The sequence below is a fragment of the Crocodylus porosus genome, unplaced genomic scaffold (assembly GCF_001723895.1).
Source record: "Crocodylus porosus isolate Cpor-Errol unplaced genomic scaffold, CroPor_comp1, whole genome shotgun sequence".
In the NCBI taxonomy this organism is placed as follows: Eukaryota; Metazoa; Chordata; order Crocodylia; family Crocodylidae; genus Crocodylus; species Crocodylus porosus.
The window spans coordinates 4,544,953-4,559,924 of NW_017728914.1; the positions used below are offsets into that span (position 1 = coordinate 4,544,953).

Below are 14,972 nucleotides of genomic sequence, written 5' to 3' on the forward strand. Positions count from 1 at the left end.
CCCCCTAGTGCGTTCGCGGGTGGGTTTGCTGCTGAGCATTTGAAGTCCTGCACTCCTGTGGGACGCTTCATGAGCCCCTCCATGGGAGCGTTTATGAGCTGTGCTAGTACCTCGAGGTATGTAGAAAAAGCTGTACCTGTGTCCAAATTGCTGATTCTCCATTTCAGCATCCAATCTTCAGATTCAGATTTGGCCAAATCAAATTAGGGGCAGTGATCTGAATCAATGAACCGCATCACTGCCCCTGATTCGGGCCAAATCCCAGTTGAATAGGGCCCTCTTCACACACCCCTAATATACACATGCTTTTTTAAAGGCCCTAGGAGCAGAAGACCAGGAACAGATAAAAATGTGAGATTCCAGTGCTCTTTCTCTTCTTGACCCTACACATTATCATATCCTTCTGTATGAAAAAAACAACAACTTGGATTTGCAATCTGGGCAACATTGTAATTTACCCTTGTAAAAGTCAGGGCTTTTGGCTATCTCTTCTATGCTGTACATTTGCCATGCAGAAAATTCAGAGTCAGGGTATAGCTCAAACCTCTATATAATAATAATGTTTCACTGGCTTGCTTTCTGTCATGCCGGTGTTAATCATGGGAGGATCTAGGATTTTGAAAAGTGGGGTGCAGATGGTGTAGTGCATCATCACATCTAACACAACACATTTTTCTCCCAGTAAAAAGAAACTAGAAGCTTTATTAATATGTTAGGGACCTAGGGCTGCATTATCCAATTTCAGATCCAAGCAAAAACGAATACAACTTTACTGGTATGTGCATTAATTTGTTATACCCACTTTGGGTGAACTAGGGATTAATGTGGGAGAGGGTGCAACTGTACCACTGTACCCTCTTCCCCCCTCCCTTCCTCTCTCAGCCTCCAGATCTGCTCCTGGTGATAACCTACATTATTATTTGGACAGTCCATATAAAGACCCAGATCTTTGACTTCATCCAAGGAAGGTTCACCACAGCTTAGGGCACAAGGCTGAGGGTTTTCTTTGTAGTCCACCAATCCTGAGTCAGCTTCTGGCCAGTACTCCCAGAAGGCTCCTCCAGGTTTTTGGTCTGATGCATCTGTATTGAGGAATCCATGCATTATAGATAAATCCTAAGCTCACCCAGCTGCTCCACCAGTTCTGTAAGACTTGAAATATCCCCAGCTCTGGAGTGAGATGATCCTTTGTGTCCTATGATATTTTTTAGAGCTGTGGGTTAATGTTTGTTTTTAAAAAATAATAATAAAAATTAAAACAGCATAGAGGACTAAGCTTGATGACCCAACTGACCCCTTCAAGTGGTATAGTCCTTTGACACTTGAGTTGGGATTTGACTATGCCAGTCATGTGTTAGAAGGAAGATGTATCCTAGCCCAAGAACTTTATCATCAGGTAATTGTGTAGCCTTAGACTTTTTTTGTACAAACTTAGGTATGTATATATTTTTTTTAATAACAGAGTACTGCTACTTTATTTGTTGGTAACATACACAGACTTGTGTGTTCTGTTGTTGTCTATATTGCAACAAATCCCTTTGCCCTCATACTCCTATTCAAAAAGAAACAAAGAGAAGATAGGTAGATCTTACTGAGCTACTTGCTCATATATCAAGAAGATTATTTCCTTGAGCTGTAGTTTCACTTAAGTGTGAAAAGCACAGTCATAATTCACTATAAATAATTTTGTTGAGGTGGTAAATCAGGACATTTACCTTGGGGGGAGAAATAAAGGATGAGGTAGAAGGTGATAATGTACAGGAGATGATTAGGGTGGGTATTGTGGGTCTTTGTCTGGACAGGAGATGGACTCCCACCTAGCATCAGATAGGTAAACACCTTGCATTGCACTTAATAATTTTGTCACTGCAGTCAGTCGGGAGCTTACTCAAGGATGGACATAGGGAATTCACAGCAGTGGTCAGGGCTGGAAGGGTTGAGTTTCACAGCTCTCAGTTATGGAAGGGCCTGGGCGAAATGATTAATTTTACACCTTTCTCTAAATGTGGTCAAGTTTGCACTTAAATGGCTTTCTGGGGGAAGTGGATTCCAGATGTGTCCAAGGTTGTTCAGTCTCCAGCCCCCCCCCCACAGGTTCTTGGCTTGTGAATTTTTACATTTTCTTGCTCAAAAAAATGTTAAATGCAGAAAGAATTCTGAGCCCAAACCTAGTTGAACTGGTTTGAAAAAGGCAAATGTGATCAGGGTAGATTTGGTTCCTAAAGGATCTGGCAGGTTTAATGGAACATCTAATCAGCGCTCTGCTACTGTAGCATCCCATGTTTTTATATCAGTGATTCTCAATCGGGGTGCTGCAGGACCCTGGGGTGCTGCCAGATCCTTTGAAGGGTGCCATGAAGTGTGAAGAGATAAGCATATAAATGAAGGTTCAGGCTTGTCCCTTCCTTGCTGATCGTCCACTCTCACTGCCAAGCCCCTCTGCAAAGCGGTAAGTGCTGTATTGAATTTGTTTTTGAAACTGTGTGCCATTCAGTTTATAGAAGTTATTATGGAGGTTTGCCTCAACTCCAGGGATAGAGTGGCTTGGGTCCAAGAAGACTGAGAACCACTGCTTTAGTTGTTGCTAATTCTTGAAGAAACTGTTCAGGATCTGCAGTTTGTGGTATAGAAAAGAAATTACTTCTGAATTAATTTTATCCTCAAAAAATATTCTTTCATCCACAAAATCCGCATGCTTATTAATTGGAGTAGAGGCCGAGTCTTACTGCACTTCTAAGGCTGCTGACCTTCTCAGTGGTATTTAACTTCAAATAATCTAACAGGAGCTCATACAGAGCCACGTATGTTCAGAATTCATAATCTTATCTATTCTGTGTATACTGTACAAGGGCGTGATGTGAAGGTCTCAAGAGCATGAATTTGGGATAAAAAAAGTTGTTGAAAGTCATTTCTGTATTACTTCCTGTGTGTATCAAAGCATATAATTTATGCAGCTTCCATTTTTATGCCTTAAAATTCCTCTACAATAATTTAGGGCTTGGTCTTCCCTCCGAAACATGTATGCATGGAGAAAGAAGGCAAAAAACAACCAGGTGCGTGTTGCATATGGTGAAGGGGTAAATGGCATCCCGCTGCGCTGCACAGATGTGTAGTTATAGTTATTAAGGCTGTGCGAAATTTCGCCAGCTGTTTTGTTTCAGCACTGTTTTGACTCATTTCAAGGTCGAAACAGCAAAATCAAAATGAAACAAAGGGCTTCAAAACAAAAAGTTTTGACCATAGTGCTGGGGATGGGAAGTTAGTCCAGCTGGGCTGACTTCCCATTCCTGGCGCTAGGTTGGGCCGGGGCTGGGGAGTCAGCCTGATCTAGTGAAATGTCGAAATAGCCTCACTGTTTCAATTAAGTAAAATGGAACAGCTGTTTCGAATCTAAATGAAATTTGAAACGAAACCCTATTCTGTCAAAACCTTGAAATACAAGGCGAAACAGAATGGTGCCATTTCACACAGCCCTAATAGTTATGCATCCACAAGGCGCACAGTTGGCTTACTTGTGGGTAGTGTAGGGCATGCCTGGACCACTAGCCTGACGACGCATGACTTCCAAGAGCAGCAGCAAGCCTTGGCCAGTAGCAAGTCAGATAACACATCAATCCCTTTATTGTTTTTTGTTTGTTTGTTTTTGTGGGCGCAGGGGGGAAGAAGAGAAAATAGGCTAGACTTTAGCTCTTATCCTTTAACATGGTAAAGTGTCTGATCATTGGCTCCCTGTCAAAAAAAAAAAAAAAAAAAAGAAAAGAAAAGGGGGATGTCCAAAAGCGTTGTTTAAACTACTGCATGGCAGCTCTGCAGTGCAGGAGTCCTATCATCTTAGTAGCTCTCTGTGTATATGATTCTTCACTTCATTTGTCGATATAATGGTAACACATTCTGTTTTCTATTTGTTTATTTATTTGTCGACTTGTTTTCAACCCCTGCAAAACTTGATATAGGTACAAAGCTTCAGAAATGTACACATAACAGAATAATAGATAACTGTGATTTGGTTACAAGGCAATAATTTAAGTCGACAGGTTTAGCTGATAACATAAAACACAAGAGAGAAATAGGATCAGTTTATAAATGTCAGCAGAACCCCTGAGAGTGAGTTGCTGCCTTGAAGCTGACTCTGGTGTTGTTACTTTGTCTAATATATTATAAGAAGAAATAAGCAGATGTCTGAAAAAATCTGGCTGACCAAGATTAAAAGAACAGGGCTATAAATTAAATCTTTTCTTTATGTCACTTTAAAGCAACTTTCAAGACAGACAATGTGACTAAACAAAAAGGATGTGAACACTCGAGGAAGATACTAGAAACATTTAGTGCTCTAATACTTTTATATTCAGATAGTCAATATGACCAGCTATAAACCAGAATCTGTTTATTCCAAAAGCAGCTTAAGTCATAAAATATAGTCATGCCCCTTTTTATACATAAACTGGTTTCAATTGGTGAAAGCACAGAATGTGTTTATTCTCTAAGTGTCTTTGGATGCTGGAATGTAATAGGTCAGTAATTGTACAGCTATCTAGTGTCTCTGCACCACAACAGTGGCCATTTTATAAATGGAATATATTAATTTATAACTGGAATTGGAATAAAATTATAGTAATAGAACTTTGTCATAAGATTAGTGTCTCTTGTCTTGGAAATAAATGTCTTAGCTTTGTCTTGACATTTATTTCCCATAAATGTCTCAGCCTTTATCTAGCATCAAGAGTCCATTATCCTGTGATAATGTTTTATATGTTCAATGCTATCTATTATTTACAGCTAAAGCTGGGAGATGTTTGTTTTCGGGGATTGGAAGTGGTCTGGAAACCCTTTCAGCTAGAGGTCACTGGATCAAATCTGGCCTGAGAAAAGCACTGCCCTGATGTTTAGTGGATACTAGCTGTGTAACATGAGTTGAGTTCTCAGTCTATTTCCTGCTGGAGAGGTGTCCACACAGCCAAACAATCTGGTGCTTTAGGGATGCCTTTTTGTGTGTCCCAGCAGAGAAGAGGCTGAGGACAGAAGTGACTTAATTGTCCTTTCTCTCTAGTAGTAGTATTTCTTTGTCAAGGTCGGGCTATGTTGGCATGCCATTGAAGGGTGTTTGGCCTCCTGGTCTCCAGGCCATAGGACCATTTGAATAAAGAAAGTACATTTGTTTGTCTGATGCATTTGCCAGCTTTGAACTCACATAAATTAAATTGGAGGTTTTAAAAACGATACATTAAGAAAGGTCTGTATTTTTTAAATGAAAATTATTTTAAAATAACAGTTTCTTTTGCAAATGAGAATTGTGTTAAACCTAAAATTTTAGGGTGCCTGTACATGCACTGTAGTTACAGCATTTCAGGGCAGACTTGATGAATTGAGCATGCTGGAGCATAGTAATTACCATGCTCCAGCAGCCTCCCATATCTCGTGCATCAGTGTCCCTGTGCTTCAAAATGGTGCACCGAACAAGATTTAGTTCAAACTCCCCTACCGCCATTTTGAAGCATGGGGACACCGATACATTAGATGCAGCGGCACTTTTTAATTGGAGCGGCTCTCAATTCTCCTCTAATTAAAGTGCTCCCCCCCCCCAGTGTAAAAGTGCCCTAAATGCTTTCTTAATTTAAATTTTAAAAAACCCCAAGAAGTATATATATTTACTACCAAAGTTTTAAAGAATGTGAGATCAGTGACCAGGGGAAAATGAGCCAAGTCTGTGGAACCAGATTCTGATGGCAGTAGTATTTTCTTCAGGTATAAGCAGAGCATTTTCTTCTTTTTGATGTATTTAGCTAGTTCAGTGCAATGACTAGCTCATTCCAAGGTGAGAAATAGATTTGGAGTTGAAAAGGAAGGCTAATTTCCTCTACCAATCTACTGAATTAAGACAAGGTGTGAGGTGATAAGATCTACTACTTCTAAAATCATAATGATTATGGTAGCCAAAATCAGTCAGTTGAGTTCTCCAGCAACACTATTTCCCTTGTTTTAATGAATCATTTAGTTTTAAATACAAAACTTGTTTGATTAATTAACTTTTTCACACTTATCAAACACATGTAGGGTCAACTTAATTAGTGAATAAATATATTTTTGAAATAGCCTTTAATACATTTTAAGTGAATAATACCCATCCACATACTTCGGCATAAATCATAAGTAAAAATATAATCCTTCTGTTAATGATATATCTTATATCAGTTTCTAACATAATTAAAAAGCTGCAGATGTTAAGAATTTGAATAAATGCACATGAAGCTACATGATTTTTAAAGCAATAGATCTATTGCATCCTCCACGTTAGTAAAAGGTAACATGAAATTTATACTAGCCAAAGAATCTTTTTTTTCTTTAAGGAAAATCTCTAAAAGATGCAAACTTTAAATAAATAAATAAAATGAAGGTTTCCTGTGTGCTGATTTATAAGTCGGTCCATCCTGAAAAGCACCATTAAAAAATATTTAAAACACCACACAAAAAGAGTTTTTGCCCTGTCCCAAATGTCTGGAATATTTTAGGGCAAATAAACAAAGATTGTTAAAAATTGGGCAGTTATTTGTTTTTTGCTTTTGGCAGACAGTTTAAGAGCAGCTGTTTGCTGCGACTGGGTCTTCCTTTCTCACATAACATAGAAGGAACCTTGATTGAATGTTTTAAATGCGTCCAACCTAAGAATTCTGCTCCTGGAGCTGCTGAAGTCTTGGGTCACCTATACACATACACTGAGGCTGCTCCAATGCGCTGTAATTACAATGTGCTGGAGCAGACTTGATTAATTGAGTCTGCTGTAGCATGGTAATTACTGTGCTCCAGCAGACTCCAGTGTTGTATGTCAGCATCCCTGCACTGAAAAATGGTGCTGGGGACACTTTTTAACTACAGCTTGTTCTGGCTTTAGTTAAAGTGCCCCTGCCACCATTTTTCAGTGTGGGGACGTTGATGCACATTACTCTCTGGATTCTTTAATTAGAGTGCCACTCTAATTAAAGCGCCTGCCTCCCAGAGCACGTCTAGACTTTATTCAAGAATATATGAAGAAATACAAGCAGAAATGTTTGTGTCCCTTTTCTGATGGCAAAGTCCTTAATTCAGTTGTGCTGCATTTGTAAGCTCACGTACCCTGGGAATCACATTTGCTTTTATTTACTGCTTGCTGAAAATAGAAACTAAGAGAAATAGTCACATGGGAGCTATTCAGTCCTACTGTATGCTGTGCTCTGCTTCTTTCCCTTTTTAATGCTTCTTTTAAGTAAGGACCATCATCCTTGTTCCTCTCCCCTGGCAACAGAGCACGCTAACATGGCCAGATGCATGCAGAATGTGCAAGCTAGAATATACTGTACTGCACTGTATTGCATTGTAACCTCAGCTATTTCTAGGTGCTCTGACCTGATGAGGAATTCCACTTGTTTTGGGATTAAAAGAACCTTGCTTTCTCTTTGCGTTTCTCATAGTTTAGGTAGTGTTCATCCTAAGAAAGGCTGACACACAAAGATTTTCAGGGTAAATATGCACCTTTAGGCTAGATACAGAAATTACAAATAAACTGGTGTAGGTAACTGGAAGCTGGTTCAAATCTGTAACACAACAGAAGTTCAGCGCACTTAAACCGCTTTCAAAATGGCCGGAACCTATTTAAGATTAACCTGGATGGATGTAGTATTAGACTTAACTCTTTTAGATTAAATTGGTTTATTGAACTTCTGCCCCAGATTCCCTCCAGATTCAAGATAACTCCCAGTTCCACAGCATCCCTGAATACTTTGCATCTCCCCCAGTTTGCAGGGTGGGCAGGCTAGCTTTGGCCCAACTGTCTAATCCAGCTGAGCAGGGAGGTGTGTTCTAGTGCCCCTCGATTTCTGACCTGGGCTGCTGCAGGCATATGGCTGCATTTCCAGAATCAAAAGTAAATGTCTGTTCACTTGCTTCTGGTTCAGTTTATGCAGCTTTGAGTAATCTGTGAAGATTGAATCTGTTCAGCCTCTGGCCTTTTTGACTGTTTGTACTTAGCCCTATAGACTAACTAAATAAGATTATTTATGTATGTGGGGCACAAACTTTCATGAATCCCAGTTCATTTCATCAGATGCTTGTGCTCTCTTGTATGTAATCTTATTTAGCTATTCTGTAAAGGTGCATACCTACCCTGCATTCTGACTGAATTCAGACTAATATGACTAACTACTTCTTCAGGCAGATTTTTACATACCTGGACAATCTTCCTTGTAATTGCATTTTAAGTGTTCTTTTGCCGAGAAACCTTCAACATTCTCTTGAATGACAGAAGAAGATGAGATCCTCTTCTCTCTCAACTTTTGTAAAGCCTTTCTTAAAATCTTTTACTAGCCACTTCCTGACTAGGAGAACAGTCATCCCTATCACTGCAGTTCATACCAAACCTTGTCCTATACCATCTTCTATGAATGGGATAGATGATGCAAAATACGCCTGTGCCTTGGTTTGCATCAGGAAAGGAAGCCCCGGTATTACCTGAGCCATGAGTCTCTGGTGGAAAATCTGTAAAGTGAGGCTCCCCCCCCACCCCAATGCAAAGACTTTTTTCTTTAGTCTGCCTTTGTCTGCTTTCCTTGATCTAATTAATATACAATGGAATTATATATTTAACGTGGGGGGGTGGAGAACTCACCCTACTAAACAGACCCAGTTGGGGAAAAGACCTGATTTATCATAAAAGGGCCCTGTTAAAATAGAAAGTCTTCCAGCGTGGGCTTTCCCCCACCTTTGTAAATCCACTTGTTAGTTGCTTTAGGTTTTAAACTGTTTATGTTTTTGGTCTTTGCTATGGCAAGCATTCGAAGTTTACTTAGGAAGAATAATTCTGCACAAAGATCTTTGGTTTGTGTTGGTGGAGTCAACCCAGTCGTTCTCTGGACTGGAGAATTTTCTGTTATGAGAAGACATTTATGATTAGAGTTAGTTATGTTTGTGTTTGCTTCTTTTTAGCAGGAAGTATTATATATCTCTTGTGCAGCAACAACCACGGTCTTCATTCCAGACATCTTGTAGAATAAGCAAAACAGACAAAGAGAGATTTAAGAAAAAATATCCTAAGGGAGCAAGGATATGGTAGTCAGTAAGCACTGCTTCCTAAACTTTTTGTAGCTGCACCCCTATCTGTCAGGCTGGTTTCTTGTAGTTAAAGAGAGAGCAGAAAGGAAATGGGATGAAACACTGCCATTTCCTTCTCATCAATGGAATATGTATACATACTGAAATATTCCTGGCTAGTGGTGACCTCACTGGAGGGGCATTTAACCATAACTCTGTATTTTATATCTTTTGGTGTGAAGTAAAATTCTATCCTATCGATTTAAAATCTAACCCTAGTGGTTTACTGACACTAAAGTTTTCTGGCATTTCAATGTTGATCAAATATTCCTTTAATGTGGTAACTCCAAAACCTGATGCAACAGGTTTTTATCTAGAACAGGGAGAGACAGCTCAACTGGTAGCACGGGCCATCGTTACCCATCAGCCACTCCAGCAATCGTGAGCAGAGGCCGCGGCTAGGAAGAGCAACCCTCCTTGTGAGCTGCAGCAGCTGGCTGGAGCAGGTGATCAGCCCACCTTTAGCAAAATGCAAACTGGATGAAACAGCTAGAGAATCAGCAGGCCCATAATAAAATGTGGACTAAAATAGATGTTTTCAGGCTAGATCTGGCCTGTGAGCCATAGGTTGCCAACCCTGATCCACAGTATACCTGGCTGAAGTCAAATTTTGGAAGGAAGTAATGATCATAACTAGGTAGTAGTGGCTGTTATACCCTCTCTATCCATGCCTAGTATTCTGCTTCTGTCTTTCCAAATATACAGGCTCTAAATTAACCCACACAGCTGTGTTTGTAAGAGTCAGTGTCCTTTGTTCACCAGAAAGTCTGCTTTACCCAATCTCCCTGTTTCACTGAGGAGTTCTGTGTGATGTGGTCGGGGGATAAAGTGTCAGCTATGTTAACAGTTGTGTCTCCAGAGGTTAAATTGCATTCATGTCAAGGTGGCATGAGGAATTGGGAGAGGTACTTGAGCAACAGCGAATAACTCTGGTCCCTTTCCTCATACAGGACTTGGTTTGCAAGCTTGACTCTTTGTGGTACAGCACTGGAATAGACGTGTGTGACTTCAGTGCACACAGTGTGCTAAATCTTGAGAAGAACAAATGTGACCTAAAATAATCTAACCTTTGTTTGTAGGTCAGGCTATTCCTGCAGGGTTACATGTGCGATTAAATCTTCAGACAGGAGAAAAAGAAGCCAAACTTCCAGATAGCACAAATGAAAAAAGTGACATGAAAGACCAGAAAAAAAGGAAAAGGTACAGTAGAATGAACTGCTTGCCTTTTTGCTGTATAGAGGTACATGGGGGTTTGATTTTTGTTCCTTTTATTAGGAGCCAGAGATCCCAGGGACTTTAAGTGGAGTTTTGGGTGCTCAGCATTTAGAAGATTGGGGCCTAACTGTGTTGCTTCCTTTTGACATATGTAGCAAAATGCCTTTCTGATGTATTTGGAGACATGTTCATTAGATTTTCATGCCATGATTCTGAAACTGAATCTGGCATGTAGTTTCTAGTAGATATCCTTTGTTTGTTTAAATCTTCTGTAGCAGTGGGATGAAAAATATTTTTTGAGAACTTTATGCAGTAGGGTATCTTAGAGTACGCTTTGTTTATTCTACTGCAGAGTCAGATGCAACATGTTGTTTACTTGCCGTTGTGCATCAGCTCTAAGCAGCCATTTAAATGTCAGGCCTTGCTGACATGCATTCAAGATGTCACCAGCATTCACTGTATCATTTTTTATAAAATTGTCTAAAATATGTTGCTTGCACCTATGTTTCTCTGTGTGCAGTTTTTACAAAGACAGATTTTTGTGAATGTAGGAAGACTTATTTTTCTTCAATATAGTAGTGCTGCCATTCTGTGCCCCCTGCCAAGCGTGCAGAAGCTTGTTCATTTGGGGAAATCCCAGCCTTTAGGTTTCCTTTTACTAGCGCAAAAGCACGTGATACCGAAATTAGTTGCTCTAAATCTGTAGGAGGGGTTGGGGCAATTCATGGAGAGTAGCACACATTGTTTCCAGGAGACCATGTTTCACTCTTGATTTTTTTGAATTAGACGCAGCCCAACCCTACGCTTTGGTTATGAGCTGGGATCCAGGTTTTCTGTGGAAAAATGCAGATTTTTTTTTTTCCTTTAAAGGAGAAAAACATGGGAAACCATAGATTTCCCCTTTATAGGCTGGGAGAGTTCCAGCCTGCAAGGGACTACTTGCCTGGGCCTGGGCCTGGGGGAAGTGGGATGTAAGGGGCACCACATACATGTGTGCACACGTGTACATGGCCAGCAGTACAGCCAGCCAGCAGCTCCCCCTGCTGCCAGCAGGTTAGTCTATGGGGAGAGGGGTACAGTGCGGGCAGTTTGAGGTGGCAGTAGACACAGTGAGGGATGGATTGGGGCAGGGTTTGCATCTGGGGCTGGAGACAGTGCCCGGGGCTGGAATGCACAGCTGCAGGGCCGGGCCGGGGGATCAGGACAGAGATCTGCACATGCACCCACAGCAGGCATGTGGCTGCAGCCTGCCACCTCTGTGGCCCAGTGGGTGGGGCCCAGTACAGGATTGCAGTGCAGGGCGGGGAGGTTTTGGTGCTGCTGCCACCACTGCCAGAATCCCCGTGCCAGCTGTACCACCATGGCAAGGCACCCCCTGCCCACCCAGTAGCAGTGGGGGTGGCAGTGACATGGAGTTGTCTCCCCTCACCTACCTGCTGTTGCTGGGTAGGAAGGGGGTGTGCCTCACCATGGCAGTGTGGCTGGCACAGGGCTCCCAGTTGTGCTGGTGGTGGCACCAAGTCTTCCCACCCTGTCCTCCTGCATCAGGAGGGCTGTGGGGATGGGAGGGCTGTGGGTTAGGAGTGAAGGACACCAGCAGGGTGAGGGGGCTATGGGTTGGGTATGAAGGGCACTGGCAGCAATGGAGGGCTGCAGGTCAGGACTGAGGGGCAACAGCGTGGGAAGGAGCAGGGGCAGAGCACTGGCATATCAGGGTTGCTCAGTGCCTCGAGGCAGTGGGCAGGGCTGGGACAGCCAGAGCTGGACCCTTGTCCTGGTGAGTGAGAGGGGTAGGTGAAGCTCTGATTTTCCATGATGGAAAAAAAACCTGAAAATAATGCCAAAATATTTTATTATAATAAGACACTGTTAGTTTTCCAAATTGCTTTACAATTGTAAATATATCAATAAAACAGAGAATTTGGGGGAGTTTTATCGGAGAATTTGGGCTTTTTAAACTGAGAAAACCAAGATCCCTGCCTCCAGCTCTGGAACTAAATGCACCCATATCTTATGAGCATATGGTCTTTGACAGTTCTGGGGACAACTGTGCTACTTTTTGTTTGTTTATAAAATATTTCCTAGTTTATATATCTCTAGATGGTAGCCAAGGGCCATAAATTGAAACTGTTTTCATTGTATGTTGGAAATTGAGATTCTGGGTTTCCATATGGCTTTCCAAACTTTCACATATGGATTTCCAAAATCTATCACAGCGGATCACTGTTTGTCATGGCAACTATCAGTACCGGGTCCACACTAGGGAAACTAATGAACCGCCCAGACATCATGCAATCCTATGGCTTTTATGCCACTGAGCCTACACTCTGAATCCTAAAACTTAACGTTGAGGGTCTTTTGGTTGCCAAGCAAAGATCACTGTAAAGATAAAGGGTCTTAAAGCCACACTTCAAACTTAAGTACTGGATATTACTTGTAGCATTAACTTGCTGGTATGTTACATGCAATATATGGGGAAATTCTAGTTCCCAATATTTTCTCCAGGAAAAGGTTCATTGCTGTGTTGTTCTTTCTTCCTTAAAAAAAAAAAATTATTCCCCTACATAACAAATGTTTTGTTTTTTCTGCAAGGCTGGACAAGGTGGATATTGACTCAAATTCATTTACATCGCAGGAACTCAAGGAGGCTTTGGCTAAATTGAAGGAAAATGAAAAGACAAAAAGCACAATGGAGGTAAAGGTCGTCTCCATTTTTAAAGCAGTCTGTGTGACACTAGTATAAATGCTCTGTGTAGCTTGCATTTAAAAAATAAAAAAAACACGCTAAGAACTGTTGCTAGAAAACTTCCTGTTTTTACCAGAATACAAGATGAGCCTGAATTTAAGACGATGCTCAGATTTTATACACAAGCAATTTATAAGACAGGCAATGAAGAAGGCAGTAAGGGGGTAGGCAGATCGGGAGGCAGGGGGTGGCATTCTTGCTGTGACACTGGCAGGCTCCATCCCTGCTTCAACTAGGGGCATAGATCGTAGCTCCCACCTGTCCTCATAACAGTGATGCCAGCTCCATGCTGCTGTGGGGGCCATGCTCTGTGGTCCAAGCTTGAGTGGTGATGTAACTTGCCTGCACTGGAGCAAGGGCAAGGGCGGGTGGTGGGAGAGAGGGGGCTGTGGGGCAGGGGCCTGAAGCTGCCAGGAGGCAGTGGAGGGAGAGGCAGGGGGTGCAGAGGCAGTGGGGAACTACAGGGGGTTTTTTTTTATTTTATTTTAATTTTTATTCTTTTGGCCTTAAAGGCCTTTGTATAGTACTTCGGTACTTCTGTATTTATACCTAGAGCATGCCATTTTCTTGATAATGAGTATTTTATTAGTTCTCCCTGAAGAAGGTGCTAGTTTTGGTTTCTTACCATGTGGCCATATGTGCACTTTAGAAGTGCACTCAGGTCACCAGTCCAGCAACAGAACAACTATCTAATGGTGGTGTCTTTTGATCACTAGCCACCTAAGCCATATTTGAACCAGACAACTGGAAGTTGAAATCTCGATATAACCATCCCCACAAGCCACCTAAATGCCAGATGTAAGGTGCTACAAATGAAAAGGCAGATGTCTCTTATAAACCCAAAGTTAGGACATCAGTAACATTTCTGATAGGATGCTGCTTCCTTATTGTTTCTGATTGTGCATCATTATGGTTAGATCTGAGTAAGAGTGCTGTTCACAAACACTTTTGTGACGTGTGGTGATTTTTCTCGCTGCTGTCCCTTTTGTTTTCTTGCTGTTCATTCTTTTGGCTTGCTTGGTTGAACGTCAGTTTGTTTGATATCCCCATGGTGAGGGCACTGTCCTGAGCAGTGGGAGATAAGTGTGAATCCCATCTGGTTGAAATGGAAATTTTTAGATGCCAAGGAGTTCTTGGACATCGGAGCAGTTAGTTTTTTGTTAAGTTCTGTTTATGATGTTACCACCCGAGTCCCCAGAATTCTGCATTTCTCATCATGGCTCCCATATATCTGTGTTAGTATTTTCTTTTTTTTTTTTTTCCTTTTGGAGGATTATTTGTTGTCTGGCATCCTGCATTGCTGATAAAAGTTGTTTTTGTTTTTTGGTGAATTCCATTTAAATGTAAAAAGCAGTAGTACCCTATTGTGGGGAATAACCTGTGTCTTCCAAAAAATACTTGAACACATACTGTGCCTGCAACTGAGCTAAAAACAGCTCTCTCAAATGAACCTGAAATGCTCCATTTAAAATCATTACTCCAGCAGGAACCATAGTCATCACTGGACTAGCTCTGTTGAAGTCAATTGTCCCCATACAGTCTATTGCTAAAACCTTTTTCTTTTGCTGGGGCAAGAAGTGATAGCATTTTGAATGTCGGTACCACGTGTATTGTGTTTAGCAATCAGTAGCACAAATTGTACAACTGTCATTAGACTGACGATAACTTAACTCTCCTTGCTAAATTGTTCCCTTTGACAGTGTGAGTCCATGGATTTCTTTTTCTTTCTTTACCTTCTATATTGAAGGTGTCATGCTGAGATTGGAAACCTCTTAGTTTTATAATGTCATTGTCCTACTTATAAAACAAGTAACCACATCATCCTTGTTTTCTGATGTCTGTTCATTCCAGAGGCTGCTTCAGAATGGACTTCCTTGTTTCTGTAAATTCTCTT

General features: G+C 41.3%; 1 protein-coding gene across 4 annotated transcripts in view; it reads left to right on the forward strand.

Annotated features, from left to right (window-relative positions):
• SIL1 (SIL1 nucleotide exchange factor) overlaps positions 1-14,972 on the forward strand; it is a 234,451-nt gene that overhangs the window by 131,990 nt on the left and 87,489 nt on the right. For 3 of the 4 annotated variants that reach the window (XM_019534832.1, XM_019534834.1, XM_019534833.1), the window contains exons 4-5: positions 10,197-10,317; positions 12,925-13,033. In XM_019534832.1, coding sequence (XP_019390377.1) covers positions 10,197-10,317; positions 12,925-13,033 — 230 coding nt within the window. The remainder of the gene's footprint in view (positions 1-10,196; positions 10,318-12,924; positions 13,034-14,972) is intronic. The other variant, XM_019534835.1, reaches the window with a different exon arrangement.